Source organism: Halichoeres trimaculatus, unplaced genomic scaffold (assembly GCF_033239565.1).
Source record: "Halichoeres trimaculatus isolate MK-OKI-2021-1 unplaced genomic scaffold, fHalTri1.1 fHalTri1_scaffold_4, whole genome shotgun sequence".
NCBI lineage: Eukaryota > Metazoa > Chordata > Actinopteri > Labriformes > Labridae > Halichoeres > Halichoeres trimaculatus.
In genome coordinates, this window is record NW_027437182.1 from 7,911,182 (window position 1) to 7,930,650 (window position 19,469).

General features: G+C 39.5%; 1 protein-coding gene and 1 long non-coding RNA gene across 2 annotated transcripts; one reads left to right on the forward strand and one right to left on the reverse strand.

Annotated features, from left to right (window-relative positions):
* The first annotated feature begins 585 nt into the window (after positions 1-585).
* LOC141789567 (uncharacterized) lies at positions 586-16,737 on the forward strand. Its single transcript, XR_012598216.1, has 4 exons — positions 586-699; positions 12,719-13,037; positions 13,536-13,618; positions 16,483-16,737. It is a non-coding gene; the product is annotated as an uncharacterized LOC141789567 (long non-coding RNA).
* Positions 4,297-6,057, reverse strand: rgs16 (regulator of G protein signaling 16). The gene is made up of 5 exons (XM_074668178.1): positions 5,921-6,057; positions 5,727-5,810; positions 5,563-5,624; positions 5,253-5,419; positions 4,297-5,076 (listed from the first exon to the last, which is right to left on the reverse strand). Exons 1-5 carry the CDS (start codon positions 5,962-5,964, stop codon positions 4,861-4,863), a joined length of 573 nt encoding a protein of 190 aa, XP_074524279.1. The 5' UTR covers positions 5,965-6,057; the 3' UTR covers positions 4,297-4,860.
* Positions 16,738-19,469: the final 2,732 nt, after the last annotated feature.

A 19,469-nucleotide genomic window follows, 5' to 3' on the forward strand; every position in this document is an offset into this window, starting at 1 on the left:
ACAGAGCTGAGTATGTGGGCTGCACTCATGAAAATCTTCCCAAATCAGCCAGATCTTCTCTGTCTATGCCAGACAGCAGAAAGCAAAACAGAGGATGAATCAGGAAATATTTGATACTCTTGTTCAAGAATAAGTCAAATGATGGCTGTTATAGATTTTTTGTTGCCGTATCTACTTATTTCCTTAAGAGGAAATGATTATCACCTTTTTCTTACTTTTCTGGTTTATTTATTTGTTTATTTGAAGAGAAAAAGTTAGATTATACTATCAGGTCCACACTCTATACCAGTAGGTGGCGGTAATGCACCTAAGCATCTTTGCCAACTGTCCTCCACCCCAAAAAAAACAAAGAAGAAGAACAAGTGCTCCTGATTGTTCTCACCTGTGCCCAGGGGTGTCAGTGATAGAAAGGTGTATTTCTATTTTACCCTTTGAGAACATTATCTTATAAAACTGGAAGTTAATTTTGGCTGGACTACTAACCCTAACTTTCAAGGAAGTATTAAAGTTACATTAAAAAAAATGAGGAATCAACAGTGTGATTTCTAAAAGCCAAACCATTGCACCCACTCCGACCTGTGCCGGATCAGTGCCTCACCTTCCTGGATTACATCATTTTTGGCCTTGTTTTTCCATGTCTGGATTTTGGATTTTGGATTTACCTCTTCCTGTGTGACAACATCATCTACCTCATCCACAGTAAGGCCTTAACTTTTACCTTCACTTTTACTTTTCTTACGCTCTTGTCTGCATCTGTTTTCTCTTTCTCCCACACCCTTGCTTCCCACCTTTAAAGTGTTTCAGTGACAAACATTTGGCTGTAGAAACATAGCAATTATAAACCAATCCACTAGGGGTCAGCATCACACTTCACAGTGCTGCTGCAGGCTGCACAGCACATGAGAATGAGACTCACAGAGGCTTGCTTTACAGGAAGTGCAGTGATGTTATCTATAACCACATATTGTGCTTAATGCATGGCGTCATACAGATTTATGATGCCTTTGTCATGCTTTATGTTTACAATCATCAGCACTCATGTTTGCTGACGCACTATTAGCAGTCATAGGATGGTGGCCTAAAGGAGGCAATAATGAATGGGTTTATAGTATGTGTGTTGATGGTTGAGATGTGTGCAGCTTGTACTTAAGGAAAAACTATGAACCAGAAGGCACAGTATCATGGAAAAGATGCATGAATACAACTCAATTTAATGTTGCTGTTTCAGTTTGAGAAGTCTGACTCTTATTGAAAGACTTCAGATCTTTTTTTTTTTTTTTTTTTTGCCTCTGATTAGTTTTACAGCTTTTTTTTTTATTCCGTTACCAGAAAAATCTTGAATTTGACTTTCATCATTGTATGTGTTAAGTAATAACTTCCTGATAAATATAAAGAGTATCAAATCTCATACATGTGGTTGTTTGGCCTCACAATAGCATCCATTGAGGAATGCCTCTACAACACTGCACAGTTGTATTCTTCACAGAAAGTCCTTGCCTGTCTCTTTAAATAGGAAACATTTTGTTGAAACTTTGGTGTTTTATGATGACAACAATGCCTGGAGCCTGATGACCTTCTGTTTCCAAAAAGGTAGCTATCCAAAAAAAATAAAAATAAAAATAAAAAAAAAATTTCCACACCTCATTTTGGACATAAAAGAGGAAAGAGAGTTTTGGTTTCTGGTAAACTATCCCTCCTTTGTCCTACCCTTCGCGATGGAGCAGGGATCAGCTGTGCTGTATCCTGAGGACTGGAGCTTTATTTTTAAAGTGTCATTTTGGGCATAAATCTCAGTATAAATGTTACAATTGTAACACTGTCCTCTGTCATCCTTAAGGCTGTTTAAAAGTGACTTTCAAACAGCTCACTTGTTAAAGCTTGTTAAGTCATCAATTTCACAGGAAGTGTTTACACCCTGAAAGAAGTATTCCAAGTATCACCACTGGAAGTTCATATTGGTAGGGAAAGTTGTTCCACTGAAAAGAGCTCACAGTCAGTGTTTGGTTTGTGGTTTTTGTTTCAGTGAATGACTTCCTCCTAACTGAAGTGATGGGAGATAAATGTGAGATGTTATCACAAACGTCATAAAAAGGCTGTCAACAGACAAACAGAATTTCACAATAGTGTGCTTTGGATATGTTTAGTGTGACCGCTTCCAAATAACCTCCCTACTTCTTTAGAGCTGGTGACGCCATTACATAAGTTCAGAGGAAGGCGTTTGTTTTGAGCATGTAGATTGTTGTTTGTTTTGTTCTTATTTTGCCTTTATTTAAACGGAAAACCAAGGGACACCAAGAGTACATGGTAAGATTTTCACTGCTAATTGAGCATTTTTTTACATATTTTCTTGATTCAGTGTCACTTTTGCTATGAGGAGGATCTGGTTTAATTGCACTCCCTCACACACTGTCGTATATGACTTTCAGTGAGGTGTGTGTTTAGGAATTAAATGGACATCGGATCGAAACAAATTTTCTTGATCCAAGACAACTTTTCACTGTATACAATGCACCACCAGATGTTTATCAGTGCAGTTACGTTGCACTATCATTTGAAACGTGACATTAAGCTAACATTAAAGCGGCTGGCTATGTGTTAGCGACATCAGCAGCCCAGTGCTCAGAGGTATCTGTAGGCTAACGTGACAACAAGTTAACACTGCCAGTTTGGATGTAGTTTAGTAGCTGTTTATATTTAGCGCAGCTGGCAGCCCTGGTGCGAAAAGACATTGCAGGCTAATTAGCATTTAGCTCAGGCTGTATCACTCTCCTGTTTAGCTGTCTTCTACTCTTATGTCATTTTTCTGCCTGATGTTTGGCTCCAGTGTCCCCCATCAATACAAAATTAGTTCTAGAAATTGTTTTTCGCAGAGAAAAACACACATCTCTGTGTTTTATCAAACATGTTCTCACTACTAAACTTCGCCAACCAGCGTGGTGTTGTCAGGGAGAATCAGGTTCTGGACGACCTCAACTGGAAGCTAAGTAGCAATTTAAAATAACCTGTAACCAGGGATATTGGCTCTGATAATCTCATTTTAAAGAGTGGATTATGTTCAAGCATATAGCTAGAAAGGAGCCTTTTAAAAGATCACTTCAAACTCCTCACAGCCCCTCAAACAGAAACAATTACAGAATCAGTCCAATATCAGATGCTCATGAAATTGGAGAAGCAACAAATGTGCGAAATTGTTAACTACTGGGTTAAGACTTTCTGTCTGCATTTGGATGCTCATACTTCATTTTATTTACTTTATTAGCCACCATTACGATGGTTCCTGTTGTCAATATATTTAGCCCATGCTACAAACAATCCTTAAGCCATGGCAGCGACTGGACTAGTTAATGGGACGGCAGAGTGCTCTAGATGATTGGAAAAACTCTTGACAAGATTAAAACCTGATTTACAAACCAGAGTACTTTCTCTCCACTGCTTTGTTCACAATATGTTAAACCTTCAAAACAAAACAAGCATTACAGATGGTCATTGCTATGCTTGTATCAAGATAAAAATGTCAAAGGTTACTATGCAGCATTACAAGATGTTCTATGCATCAGGCCGACATGTGGACCAGCTGTTATCCACCTGACACCGGCTCCACTTTACACTGATGACATTTGAATACACAAAATAGACCACCAGCCACGGTTTGTACACCAAAACAATCAAAACAGGAGTGGTTCATTTTCATGAGATCAAAGCAGATAATGTAATCATTGTCATTGTTACCTAACTACAGAGCTTTTAGGGGGGTTGTGTTATCCCTCTGTTGTGTCTTCTTCTAATGTATCAAGTTTAAAGACAGCAGTGATCATGCTCCATCCTGGCAACAGCTTTGCTGTCATTTACTACCCAAAGTTGATGGCTGGTGCAAACAGTTGCTAAGGTAATGCTAAAGTTTTATTGCTCCTCGTCTTACGTTCATTCTGTCACATCATCGCTTGGCGCTTCCTGTTTGCATCGAATGCTCTTTTTCTTTCACACCGCGCCAGATCACAGCTCAGAGCAGACCATGCTGTCATTGAAGTGTTTACAACAGAGCAGAGAGGTCACCTTGGTGAATAACAGTTCTACACAACATCAGCTGCAGAACGACTCGTCATAAATATGTATTTGTCGATTTTATATCAGGTGGAGTCAATAATTAACACGTAGATGGGATTTTGTAGTCATGTGCAAATTTCACCTGACGTGTGTTTACATTTGAGGCTGTATCTATGTCACTGGGCTAAAGAAGTGCCTTGAATAGTGTGAAGACTCAACAGAATGTCTACAGTGATGGATAATAAGGACAAGTTGTTTCAGCATTTTCAAAAATTTTATTTTTTAATAATTAAATTCATTTCCAGATATGTACAAAAAGTCAACAGTGATATAAATATAACAAATTTATAAATAGAATTGCACATTTTCCTTCAGTTCAGTTTGATAGCAATGCAACATGATTTGCAAATAAATACAATTAAATACTAAACCATAAAGTAACCTGTTCACAAACAGAGTAAGACTTTGACAAAAGGACATTACACATCACAACTAAAAAAGTTTGCCTAATGGCAAAGAAAAGTGCTCTGCAGCGTTTTCAGTCCTCTTGTCACTTTTTCATTTTCTGCCCAAGCCTCATTCACACGAATGTCCAGTGAAGCTTTCCTCTTTTTTCCTTTCTTTTAAACACTTCTGTGTCTTCCTGTAGACCAGGTCAAGAGAACACACTCTTCAACAGCTCCCGTCATGACAATCTGTGTCTGCACCCGCGTCCAGCATCTCGATGCAGCATCCAATGCCATGCCTGTCTTGCCATCTCAGCCCTTAAAGGGGTGAACCACAAACAATCCTTCGTCGGCTCACGGGGGGAGAGTTTCACGCCTTCTTCTCCTGGCGAGGCTGCTTGGGGGCTTTGCTGCTCGGTTTGGCTTGGCACACGAGGTCTCTGTAGGCTGGAGAGCGGAGGAAGCGTGGGTAGCAGTCTTTGGCCATGAGCATGTAGATCTTGTGCTGGGCTGTGTCGAAGCTGGATGGCGACGGTGCCTGCATGTTGGCTTTGGTGAGGTCGCGAGTTTCGTGGTCGATGTTAATCTGGTAAAAGGGACAAAGGGACAGATCCGGATTAGTGGGATGTTCTGTTTTTTGAGAGGTTGTTTGCAAAGGGGACAATGCCTGGCTTTTAAACAGATGAAGGGAATAGGAAAAGCTGGTCATAGTGTGAGACTACTTTTTCATACAACTTAGAGAATGCATATATGAATCCTTACCTCGCGAGGAGCATCACTGCAGATGAATTCATCATAGATCTTCTGTGCTTTGGCTGGTAGTTTGGCGAGAGACTTGGTATTCCTGTAATCCTCACAGGCAAAGTAGAAAGCGATGTTCTCTTCGCTGAACTCTGACACCAGGAACGCTGTGAAGGCACACAGTCCATCTGAGGAGGTACATAAAATGAGATTAGTGATGATAATCAAATTTCAGTGCAAGTGTCCATTAGCGTGTTTCCTGCATGCATTTGCACAAACTCTTCCGTGTGCAAATGTGCAACAATTAGGAAGTATGGACATGTTAACTTACATTTACTGGACAGGAGCTTTTCAAAGGAGTCTTTCCACTTCAGACATTCCTCCAGGGTTGGCCTGAAAACAGAAGAAACAAGATTAGTTTCAACAAGTCTAGCACAAATTACGAAGCATGCAAAGTGAACTGGGTGTAGCGATAAGAATGAGTGTTATACTTACTTATTTTGCCCCACTTTGCAGCCAGATAGAATCCAGTTAGACTTTTGCATAATGCTCCCAAGTCTTGCTTTCAACTCCTTGGCCCTGATAGAAAAAGACAAAATAGGTTAACATCACTGAACTTACACCACAACCTCAACAAATTATGTCCAATCCAAAGTTCCATGTGAGACTTTGCACCACATATTATGTACCTTTCCAAGCAGCAGGCAGGCAGTGATGCTAATCCTTTGCACATAGCAGCAGCTAGCAGCTGGTGAGAGTGGTGTTTCGTTTGTGTGGCGGTCAAATAATCCGTTCAGAAAACGCTTTGGGAGGCAGAAAGATTGCTCTGTGTCTGAACGGAGCCGGAGCACAGCTTTTATAATCCCACCTCCCCCCCTGCCTCTGATGTGTCGTCACAAGCCTCGGCCAATCACAGCTTGGCTGGGAGAAAGCAAGAGAAGTAGAGAGAAAGGGAGAGAAAGCAGGGGAGAGGATGAAGTCAGAGAATGTGGGGGATATGCAAGGACAAAGCAGGAAAATTACCGTGGAAAGATTATTTTTTATTTTGCATGTCCCTGAACATACGCTAGAGTGAATCTGTTTTGCCCTCAGCCTCCAAAACACTAGATTCACCTCTTAATAGAAGAAAATTGAGTACATGAAGTGATGAACATACAGATAGTGGAAAGCTACCTTTTAAGACTTATCTTAAAAACTGTCTATTCTTAGATGATATTGGGAGGAATGTTACATGAAGCCTTAAATATCTTATTTTGAAGTGATTTTCTGCTGAAACTTGTGTTTTATCACCTGTTACACTTGTCACCAAATTAAACTTCCCTTCAGCAAACCTTTCATCACAATATTACATGTATGATGTAACACATCCAGGCTGTCCACTAACAACATCCTGTGTTGTCAAATTGCTCATCGACAGCTTCTTCCTCGTGTGTATCTCACAGGTGGCCACAGAGAACACATAATTGGAGAAACAGGCTGCTTACAAGAGAGCTATTCCCGCTGTAAACAATCACACACACACACACTCTTTATTGGTTTTGATGCTAAAGTGCCTGGGAATGATGGGAAGGAAATGTGGTACTCAGTCACTTTAATTATATTACTGTAAACTGTAAGGATGCACAAACACCTGCTGGACACAATAAAGCCGAGGTGGGGACGTTTCCCATATGGAGCCGCAGGTTGCTTATCTCAGGTTTGTTTGTTCTTTAAAGCAGATTAAACGGTGTTTGATAACCAAAGGCAAAACGTGACCGAAGAATAGTGTTGACTAACTGGAAATGCCCAGCCTCTGGTAGGTACACATTTCGAACACACAGAAAGCAGATATTAAGGAAATCATTCTTAAAAATGATGCCTGTGTGAATTTTCTTTTAATTCTAAAAGCCAGAGTTAGCACAGGGTTTTAGTTTCCACAACATAGTGGACACATTGTTTCAGGCCCCTTATGTAAGCTTGTAGCCATGGGCGTTTTGAGGAACCAAAACCGATCTGTGAGATAGCTGTGTGAGGTGACATCAGTTTTTAAAAACGTAGTCTTCTTTAATAAAAATGTTTGTTCCTCAAAGTCAGTAGTTTCATTCAAAGTAGTTATGTGGAGTCGCTTCCTCCAAAACAAATCGATTCCATTAAGAAGCTTTGAAGCCGTTAAAAATGATGATCTGATGATGATCATCATTATGATCAGATTTTTTTTTTTAATGATGTTTTTAAGACTATTTTTCCCTTAAAACAACATTTTTAGCCTCATGAATTTCTAACCCTGAAACAAACAATTTGCTCTAATTTTTGCCTTTACTGCATTGTTTCCTTACTCTAAACTTGTCAAGAGTCCTTTTTCCCACTATGCAATGTGACATTGAAATGATGTATATTTAACGTAAAAAAAAAAAGGTCTACTAATGATGTCTATATGTTTGGATCCATTTTGAATGTCTCAATGACGTCCAGGTTTGATCTGCACATGACGTCCTATTACTGAACGTCATTACAATGCCCCAAAAAGGTCAGATTTAGAGGTCAAAATTTGTACCTATTTTGCACGTTACTGTGACGTCTAGATATGGTCTTCGACGGACCGACCCACTACCACTTCTGACATGATTTGCATGCCTCTCCAACGACCTATGTTTGGTGGGTTGTGTTTTTTGAAGTCTGGATGTTCATGAAGTATATTTTCACATCATGATCAATTTGTTCATTTGGAGATGTCAGAGATGTACAGAGCTTTAGATTTATACAAATGCAAAGTTGACCTTGGTCCACGATTGGCTGTTAGTCCTGACTGTAGGTATGTTTGGTTTCATTTAACAGGTTAAACCTTAGGGTGTATAAAAGAAATAAACATCATCTTGTTTGGCTTGAAGTGAGGTCCCCCTGGTGGCTGGATGCAGTAAAGGTCAAACACTTTATCTCCCCAGTCATTCCAGATGAACTGTGGTCAAACTTTAAAAAGTTGATACACCTCGTAGAAATGTTACTCACATCTGATTGTTGTGATTTTAAGATATTATGTCTTGTATTTAGCTCCTCTTTTTCTGAAAAGTTTTGTTTTTATTAGTTTTGAGAGGTAGCGCAACGGTTAGCACTGCAGCCTCACAGCAAGAAGGTCACCAGTTCAAATCCCCACCTCGGCCGGTGGGCCTTTCTGTGTTGAGTTTGCATGTTCCCCCCATGCATGCATTGGTTCTCTCTGGGCACTCCGGCTTCCTCTCACAGTCCAAAAACATGCTCACCAGGTTAATTGGTCACTCCAAATTGTCCGTAGATGTGAATGTGTGAGTGAATGGTTATCTGTCAATCACCCTGCGATTCACTGGCGACCAGTCCAGGGTGTACCCCACCTCTCGCCAAATGACACCTGGGACAGGCTCCAGCCACCCGTGACCCTGAACAGGATAAGCGGTATAGGAATGGATAGATGGATGGATGGATAGTTTTAAGAGGTTAAAAACAAGGCTTTATGTCATGTTTAACTTTGATTGACAGCTGTCATCTATTTTTGGAGGATTGTATAATAAGGTTTAGGGCTTGAAGACAGAGCCAAGAAGAGATTAGACTCTTAAAAGAAAAAAATAATAACTATTTTTGTCAACCATACAATAGTAAAAGGCGAAGCCACGCTTCCATTCTATACAAAATCAAACGGTCAAACTCAGACATCGAAACCCTGCAATTTCTACAGGGAGAACCAAAACAATAGTCGGAATGTCTTTGGTTTTTATCAGAAGTGTATTCAAGCTTTACATGAATTCTGAACATTTTATCCAAATCAAATCTTCCGGATCAGCATCCACCATCACCAAACTCAAGAGTCACATTAAAGTAGTAGCTGGCTTGGAGCAACACCTACAGCTTGGCACCACTTTTTTTGGTCAATCCCACTAAAACTGTCAGAACATGTGCTTCCTGGCCTGGAGCAGACAGTCATTACTCAAGCTCTAAAAACCCCAAGACTCATAAACTTGCATTTGAACCGCTACAACAAGAATAAGGACCCCCCCAAGGCTAAAAAGGAAGCACTGCAAAAGGTCATTACCTGAGTTACACATCTCTTTACCAAGAGCTCAGAGTGTACCAAGACAAGGCAGCGCTGATGAGATTGAGTCAGCAAATGTAGAGCATATTGCTCCAGGTGGGGAGGAAGACAACCACATAGGGACTGCCAAACATGTCCATTCATTGTGCTGGGGAGGATTTAATTGCACCTTTTACCGCCAGAAAAGAACAAAGGTTTGCTGGAGGAGCCTGGGGGAACCCATTCACCCACCTGCTTACCTACACACATGATGATGTCACTTCCATTCTTCCCTGCGACGGAGAACGACCGGAAACTGGAGAATAAGCGTGTGGAAGTACAATATTGTTGAGTGAAGTGCTTCTTTCGACGGTGGGATTCACTGTCCTTGAAGATGGCTGATGCAACGGGCACACATTGCCCTCACAGCCTTTCGTGAGCTCCAGCATAATTACTTTTTTCTGATGTAACACAAAAACACTGAAAATACAGTCATGAAGAAATAAAAAAGAATTCTTTCTCACCTGTAGATTTGTTTCATTTTCTCTCTTAGTGGAAGAAGCCTCCTCGTAAATCCAAATTCATAACTCAGATCCAACTGTTGCTACGACAGCCATACTCTCTTCAAAAAGCTGCAGATTATGTATAAAGTTGTTCAAACGAACTGTGTGTTAAGTCGGTGCTATCAGGCTGTCTGATGAACCATGTTTTTCTGAGTAATTTGGATACGTGGTATTTTCTTGGAAGAGCCTTGTGTGTCTTGTGTTTGCCTCGTTGTCAGAGGAATAGATCAATTATAGAGTGATTTGGTGGACTTGTTCAGGTAAATGGATCAATAATTAGGTCAATAAGTTGACTGGGGTGACTTCGGTGGTGGGATTTTATGTCTCAGATGGAAGCAGCATTGTTGCTGTGTTTTAGGGCTTTTGCACTGCAAAAAACTGAAATTCTATCGAGTGATAGAGTTTAAAACTGTTATTTTACACTTGATATGAGCCACATTTAGCTTATCAGTCTAGAAAAATGTCTTATTTCCAGTTGTTTAAAGACAAAAATAAGGTCTGAATTGCTGGATACAAGTATATATATATATATATATATATATATATATATATATATATATATATATATATATATATATATATATATATATATATATATATATAAACTTTTATCTTGACCCATGGTCAGATTTTTTTTTAACCTGTTACAAGCAATTCAGACCTAATTTTTGTCTTCAAATAACTTGAAACAAGACATTTTTCTGAGCTAGTCAGCTGAATGTGGCTTTTAAGATTTCATTTTTTGCAATTTGGCCACACTGCAGTTGACTCATTCTTCAGGACATGGTAAAATGGGTATCATAACTTATTTTTGGTGCTCCTTTGAAATTTGGCATCATTGCCCACTTAGAGTTATTTGGGGGAAAGAAGATTTGGGACATTGAAAAAAACTTGGTATATCAGTAAAGTGTTGAAAGTCTTCTTATCCAATCTTGCCCAGGTTGGACAAAAATCCATGGCAAAGTTTCAGTTGTAATCTTTAACCCCATGGGGTGTGCAGAAAATAGCAGCAGCTCATGCTCACATCTTGAACCAGGTCATGTTCTGAACACCCTCCTGGTGTTTTTCCGTGAATGATAGTTACTCCAGATCAAAAGTTAAAATGGTCTGTGATCTTTGAGTCAGGTCATGAATGAAGGCTTTGTTGATGAAGCAGGAATTGAGAACAAAATGGGAAGATTACTTTGGAAACTTGTGTCCTGGTGCAACATGTGACAAAGGCAGACATTAAAAAAAGCCCAGCAGTGACATGTGTTTACTCAAGTGTGAGGCTGATTCATTCAGGGTTACAGAGGGATTTTTTTCAAGGCACTACTTACAGGAAACACTTTGATAACAGTGATTTGCCCTGGCTTTTGGAATAGCCTTCGATATGAGACTACAGTAGACTGTATATTTATTGTCAAAAAAGCATCAGGTTTGAAAATATTCATTCTTACCAAAGAATTATATCACCTAATAATTTGTAAAAACAAGGAGTAATATTCAATTTAAAGGTTGTTTCTCAGTGTCGGCTTACTTCCTTACAAGGTTATATTTGTGCCACCAGAAACTGAATTTGAATTAAAATATTGAATTTGAAAAGCATGATGGGTAATGGAATTAAATGTGTTATTTTTTTTAATTGAATTTGAAATTATATTTAACAATGAAAATTCCTCTCGTTTTATACTTTAAATTCAAAAACACAATTCAATTTCAGATTCTGTTTCAAAATTCAACATTAAATCAGAGCAGCACAATCATTACTTCACATTATGCCCGTCAGGGAGACTAATCGACCACAGATTCACAGACACCCTCTACACATCCGTGGACTCTCCTGTGTTGTGTCTAGCTGTACTCCTCCTCCCGTGAGCGGGACGATAGTCAGTTCATTGATGGCTGAAGACCAGCGACTGAATAATCATGTTTGAAATCACATACACACTAGCGACTGCTACCGCCTCTCGGCCAATGACAGCTGGGATAAGCTCTAGCACCCATCCCGCAACCCCAGAAGGAATAGCCAGTATAAAAATGGGAACTCGGAGGATCCTCACCAACCCCGAGTTGACAATCCAAGATGGCTGCCCCCCATTCAAAAGCAGTTATTAAACTCTTGTAATAATTAGTTCATAAGCACTTCTGACAAATGTTTGTAACACTAAATCAGCTGTATACATGGTATTGTTCAACTTATATTTGTGGAAATGCTACCACAGTGTTATTAACATCCCTTGTGTGGTATTTGTGAACTGAACTGCAGGGTGTGCTAACAATGGCTAACACAACTAGTACGTTGGCCCGTTTTTTTCCAACTCAATGCTTATTTGGAGAAGACGTCACTCCCAGTTTATTCTTCCCAGTTCCGAGGTTAATGGAACGCATCACCACAGGTGGGTCTGTGTACGCGTAGAGGGTGTCTGTGAATCTGCTTGATTAGTCACCTTGACTGGCAGAAGATGACCTAATGGTCTGAATTGCAATTAAATTGTAAAACTGAATCTGCCTTTTGTGAACTGAAATTGAAATTAGTGTTTCTGAATTAAAAGTATTGAAAAAGTTGAATTTTTTCTGTATTTTTGAGTTTCAGGTAAAAAAAAAAAAAAGGTTGAATTTTTTCTGTTTCAAATTCGATGTTTTAATTCAAATTCAGTTTCAGATGGCACAAATACAACCTCATACTTCCTCACCAGCCAGGGCTGAAGTGAAGGCCGGTTTAGGACACCTCCGCCTCATGTCCCTGCTTTCCCTCAATGCACTCTTCTATTTGTATTATTTGCATGTAGAGTAAGCCTTTTCCCTCACACCACCTCAAATTGAAAGTCTTTTTTCATCTCATCTCTGGTGAGGACCTTTCAGTTTCATTTCGTCTCAGCTGCGATGGCGAGAGGACTCATCCTCTTCTCACTGTGTCCCTTTAGAGCTCAACACTACCTTGGTTGTGCTGCAGAGATGAGAGCGGGATCATATTCATCCTCTCTTCAGGGGATTGCTGTTGTGCTGTCTTCAATCAAGAGCTGTTTCACCAAGAAATGATGAATAAATGATACGTGGTCCCCTGAAACCTCACATCACCTCTTTTTGGCTAAAGAAACAAAAAGACCACCAGCAGGAAATAATTACACATGTTGGTGAATTATTCATGTTTGTGCTGGTGATTTGCACCCTGATCATGAACTTGTTAATCCACCCGAGTGTGAGAGCTTCCCATCAGCAAAGGAAGTAGGTCAAGAAGCTGAGGTAAGTCCTTTTAATTAGATTGACTGTTCCGAAAACTCAGAGAGAGGATACCCTATCCGACCTTTTGGAGACACTGTGAAATTACCCAAAGACAATCAAGTAGCTTTATAAACAATACATGTATTTAAGACATTTAAGTGAAGAAAAATTTTTATAAAACGTTAACACAGATAATGCCTCACAATAATAGAAAGAAAATGAGAGGTAGCCCATTGCATGAAAATAACTTTCTCTTGTTCAAAAATGCAAATAATGCTTAGGAAACTTCAGTAATGGTAGTCTAATTAATTACTATTTCAAACCTTATAATGCTGTTACCAGCTGTGAAATGTGTCATGTTACTATGCACTGATTTTTAACAGCTGTTATTCGACCTGGCACTTCTTAGCCAGGCACAGGACATGGGCTGCAATTACAATGTAACTATGTACATTTGTGAAAAATGAATTTTAAAGGGGAAAAAGTAACAAGTAACTATAACTTATTACTTTTTTTAAGGAATTTGCTGAGCACTAGAAATGGAATGGCTTAGGTCTTTCGCAGTGTGACGCATGCAGGGTGGATGCTCAACATCTTGACAGGTAGATACAATTGAAAAATGCCAGTGACCCAGTGCAGTGCTTTATTATATGTATTAATGGTCCATAGAACAAGCCGACCCGGATATTTCAGGGAATTTTACAAAATCTCCCCTGGACATAGTTTGGCGACCAAAAAGGAGGACATGTCTGGGCAAAACATGACGTATGGTCACCCTACTATATCAGAAAGAAATGGGACCAGTGGAGAAATAAAAGGTCTTCGGCTCAAAGATGTGCTAATTCTGTATTTATAATTACATAAAGACTCTTACAGGCTGGGAAAATATGAAAGAAGACTTTCATTTGGTAATACTTATGACTCACCCCCTTTACTGTTAACTCATTTAGTTGCGGCCACAGCCCTGAAACAGAACATAGACATGGAGGACAGATAAAAGAAGAATGAAAGAACAACAAGAAAAAAAACACAAAAAATCAAAAAACAAACAAAAAAAAATTTTTTACTCATAACCCTAACTGAACCAACACTGGTTGTGTATTGTATAATCTTTCTGTCCTCACTTGGGTTCATTTCCAAGGCCGGTTACAATCTGAAGTCCCCTAGGCGCGGACATTTGCAAGGATTAACATCTGTAACAAGACATTGGAGGACTGTTATGAAGATTTCTATTTTTCTGGCTCATTTTCAATGAGCTGGGGCACTGTCCTCCTATGCTTTACATGCTCAAGGCTCAAGGGTCCTTTCGGGTTCTTCTCATGCTGGCTCAGAGTCTCCGTCTGCACCATTTTAGCTTGGATTCATGACAGCAATAAAAGATTCAGTTAATGTGTTGGTGTCAGAGTAGGATAATTGACTGACTAATCTGGTTTTCAGTATATCTCTAGCAGCTGTCAGACTTGGACAAAGACAACAAAGCTACAGAATAAGCCCTTTCAACTTTAACTGAATAGACAAAGTTCATACAAAAATGATCAGCTGTTTACACACAACTGACTGTTTTTCTCAATTAGGGGTTCTCAACCCTTTAGCTCATGACCTCCAAAATAGTGGTGCCTGCTGTGTGAATACACTCAAAGGGTGACCCAAAAACAGACAAAAAAGAACAATTAAAGGCCAGTTAAAGTATGAACACAAATTGCTAGGTTCACTACATTAATCAGCCTCCACTAAAACTGTTGTTACCTTGGTGTTCAGTCACCTTGGGGGCACTTGAGGGTCTTCCACAGAGAAAAATGCAAAGCAGATCAAACATTTTCTGTTTGCCTAGATTGACATAGATAAATAATGATAAAAATCTCTTTATATGTAATTATATAATAGATGAAATTTGAAATTCCAAATTAGTTTTGATTGTGAAAATAATCTGTAACCCCCACTTTTGTTAGCGCTGATCTAAACTACTTATGACAGGTTTCTTGTCTGGATGCATCAAGAATCATAGCTTGTAGACTGAAAATTATTGATATTAATTAATTAATAGGATTAAAATCATCCTTTTCAAAAAACTCAGATGCTTCAAAACTGTTAAAATCCCATCACTGTTACTCATCTATTTACATTACAGAAATGAAACTACTTCATATTTATATGTATATATATATATATATATATATATATATATATATATATATATATATATATATATATATATATATATATATATATATATATATATATATATAATAACAATAACAAACACATTTTTTTTTATTTTATGGGATTTAAACAGTTCATTGAATATAAAAGAAACCAATACTGATTTTCATAGCATGCATTTGTTCTAAAAATGCTTCAGTGTGTCTCACAAAGAAACAAAACAAAAAAAAACCTCTGCAGTGTCTTTGGTGTGCGGTGCGATGAGGTCATCAGGCTGTCACGGTCGGATGCGGGCAGATGTGGATAGAAGAGGACAGAGGCTGTAAGGGAGAGAAAATAAAGGCAGGAAAGGACTTTGCTTAATCACATAATAAGGTACATTAATTCAGACCGTTGTCATCACCCAGCTCTGCTTCACCTCGTGTCCTCTTGTGTCCTTTGAAGCCTGGCGAACATTGCTGTCATCTTCTTCATGCTTCGATTTTCCTCATTTATTTAACTTGTATAATGTGCCTTTGGTAATGCGTTTTAGGTGCCAGGAGAAATGTTATTCAGAAAGGATTCTGACAGTGGGTAGGAAAGAAAATATAGGGTAATTTCAGCAAAACTTCATGTAAAGCTTGTATACTGCAGAAACAGTGATTCAAAATGGGTGAAATGGATCCCAACACTGAATCAGAGAAACAAGTGTCAGTGTTGAGCAGACCATCACAAACAGCAGGGAACATCTTGCTCCTTGTGGTTCTTGTAATGATGACTTCACAGTTAAGGAGCTTTTGTACTTCGGCGTACAATTTAACTCTCAACATTCACCAGCATAAAAGGCGACCTCCTTTGTCTTGCCATAAAGCCTTTACCAGCTGTTAAATCTGCTCAGCTTTGTAATGTCGATCACAAATCACCTCCACAATACAAGAAGTACACATTAGGCTGCATGACAAACACTGCGAGCAGCTGCTCTGATGACACACTCGCTGGCTGTAGACTGAACAAGTTGTACGAGGTGTGAACTTGCAGCTTGTATGCTGTCAGTGAAATTAAAAAGTGACATAAAAGGTCAAGCTTCCCTGCAGACAAAATGCGGCTGTATGACTCGGAAAATAAAATGCAGCAGAAGCAATCTTCTTCAAGCCGGGCATTTGTTGTCTGGGTACATGAAGTCCATGTGCTTGAAAAGGTGTAATAGAAGAAGTAAACACCAGAGTCTTTGGTCAATGCCACAGGAAGTGTCAGTAATGTCTCTCTCAGTAGTTTCCTGGCAGTTGCTGAATCCCTTTTTTTGTTTGTTTGTTTGGTTTTATTGAAGGTCCCTCAGAGCTGTGGCTCAGTGAGCAGGGGATATGGCCAGCTGAAAGACTGGAAGTGAATGGAGGACTCAAACACAGAGTGCTGGGAAATTATATCCAATCTGTTTTCATCAGCACTGAGAATTTCCAATGAAATGGTTCTCTTTGTGTGTATGCTCCTGCAAGGAGTTGTTGGTGGGAAATGAAATACGCTGAAAAGGTCATTAACATGTTTGACTGTATTTCTGTTTTACTGTAAATGCCTGTAACCACCATGGGCGGTGAATAGACAATGATGATTAATACTACACTGAGAAGTCAGCCTGTTTTAACTTTTTCCACTGCTGTAAAAAGCAGGGCATTTCTAACATATCTCACCACTTTTTTACATGGGAAAATTACCAATAATGGCAGGGGGTGCCAAGATTGTCACAAACAGAAATTTTCTCAGGGAAGCGTTTAATTCATCTTTCAGAGAGTGGCAAAACTAAACTTGTTGGCCAATAATACCAATAATAGAAAAACATTTCCATATCTGGTGAAGTTGACAGCTCACTTTTCTTATAAGCCTGACATTCTAAAATATTAACATTAATGCTAACAATCGTGAAACCACACAACACAAGCAACTCTTTTCAACGAAAAAATTCACATTGAGTGACATGTTTTTTTTGTAAAGGAAAAAAAGAACAGCAAAATGCAAAAAAAAAAAAAAATCCTCCACAGGGGGCGCCACTATTTTAATAGACACAAAGTTCCTCACAGCAGCTTTAAATTCCTCTTTGACAAGGTGGAAACACTGGACTGCTTGCTAGCTAATGGTCCCAGCAATAGTTAAATACCCCAATTTGAGGTTAGCTTGACCTAAACCATCCAAACCCCAGAAAACACAGGCCTAAAAGCAGGTACACACTACAGGATAATTGGGCAGATTTTTGTCCCGATCGCTTCCTTGCGATCAAATCCAGCAGAGGCCCAATTGTCTGATGTGTGCAAATGGCATTGTGTGTGATTTTCCTGTGGTGTGGGGTGTGTTAAGTGTGATTTTCTTCCAGTTGGAGCTGCTCAGAAGGCCTCGGATTAAAAGATCTTATATAACAGACATGTATAATATTAGCAACTAGAAATCCTGTAGTGTGTGGGGCGCTTTGAGAGGAGCCCAGCACACACAGTGTGTACTGTCACATGTACCGGAGCAAAGCCAATCAAGATGATAGCTGGCTTAGTTGCCTAACCTAAAAGAAAACTATCTTATGATGACTTAACTCACCACCAACTTGCACTGTTATTCATACAGCCCATATCCCTGCCATCTCCACAAATTTTTCCATAATAGTTGTTTTTGTGTGTGTGTATGTGTTTTTTTTTTTTTTTTTTTAAGTTTAGGAGGTCGAAAACAGCCATCATTACTTTTTCCTGTTTGTCTGTCATATTTGTTTACACTGAAGTTACGTTCTATGCTGCAAGATTTGGAATATTGAGCGTGAAGAAGCTGATACTCTTAGAATCGGTCAGTGTGGTGTCCTCCGCAGTGCAAAGCATACACATCCGTCTTTTGTCTCATCACTTTTATTTAAAACATTTTAATAACTCAGAATTAATATGCTCATTGTTCTACAGTGTAACTCAGTATCAATACTCTGATGGGCTAAGTGGTGCCAGTAATAAAGTTAATTAATCTCCAGACTCATAACTCTACATTAGTGTGGTGTCATAAAACTGGTATGTGGAACAAGACTTCCTTGGGAGCTTCCTTGATGCCAACACAGTTCTCTGCTCATACATAAAATCCACAGGCTTTTAATTTCAGATCACTGTTGAACAGATAGAAAACAAGATAGAAAACAAAATATGATATCGATTTGTAAACTTTTGGAAAGAAAGCAGTGGTACAGGCTTTATGCAGAGTGAAAATGAATGCATTTTCATAGATGTTCTACTCCTTTAAAATGATTAATAGGCCATGCTTCTCACAGGCTCATATTTGTTTATCATCTATCATCCCCAAACATCACGGGAACGTGACACATTTTCATACAGCAACACCTTTCAATGAGGGCAAACCCTTGGATGCCCCCGCAGCATGTCAGATGACTCCCAGTTCTTGCATGGCATAGATCTGTGGGAGGATTTTTTGGGGGGGATTAAATATGTGTTATATGTGTCAGCCTCCTCACGTGGAGCTCATGTGGTATTCATAATGAAACTGTTGACCCAGCTAGACACCACTTTATTAGGTACACCTTGCTAGTACCAGGTCGGACCCCTTTTGCCTTCAGAACTCTCTTAATCCGTCATGGTATAGATTCATGGTCCATATTGACATGATAACATCACGCAGTTGCTGCAGATTTGTCGGCTGAACATCCATAATGAGAATCTCTCGTTCCACCATATCCCAAAGGTGCGCTATTGGATTGAGATCTGGGGACTGTGGAGGCCATTTGAGTACAGGGAACTCATTGTCATGTTCAAGAAACCAATCAGAGATGATTCCAGCTTTATGACATGGCGCGTTATCCTGCTGGAAGTAGCCATCAGAAGATGGGTACACTGTGGTCATAATGGGATGGACATGGTCAGCAACAATACTCAGGTAGGCTGTGGACTTTAAACCATGCTCAGTTGGTACTAAGGGGCCCAAAGTGAGCCAAAAAAATATCCCCCACACCATTACACCACCAGCAGCAGCCTGAACCATTGATACAAGGCAGGATGGATCCATGCTTTCATGTTGCTGACACCAAATTCTGACCCTACCATCTGAATGTGGAGCAGAAATCCAGACTCATCAGACCGAGCAATGTTTGTCCAATCTTCTATTGTCCAGTTTTGGTGTTGCTGTGTGAATTGTAGCCTCAGTTTCCTGTTCTTAGCTGACAGGAGGGTCACCTGGTGTGGTCTTCTGCTGCTGTAGCCCATCTGCCTCAAGGTTGGACGTGTTGTGTGTTCAGAGATGCTCTTCTGGAGACCTTGGTTGTAACCAGTGGTTATTTGAGTTACTGTT

Excerpts from the sequence above, each read along its gene's own strand:
- rgs16 (XM_074668178.1), bottom strand. The coding sequence starts at position 5,964 with ATGTGCAAAGGATTAGCATCACTGCCTGCCTGCTGCTTGGAAAG. Across the intron at positions 5,811-5,920 it reads CCTGCCTGCTGCTTGGAAAG|GGCCAAGGAGTTGAAAGCAA; the intron begins GTACATAATATG and ends TTTTTCTATCAG. Across the intron at positions 5,077-5,252 it reads GCAGTGATGCTCCTCGCGAG|ATTAACATCGACCACGAAAC; the intron begins GTAAGGATTCAT and ends CCCTTTTACCAG.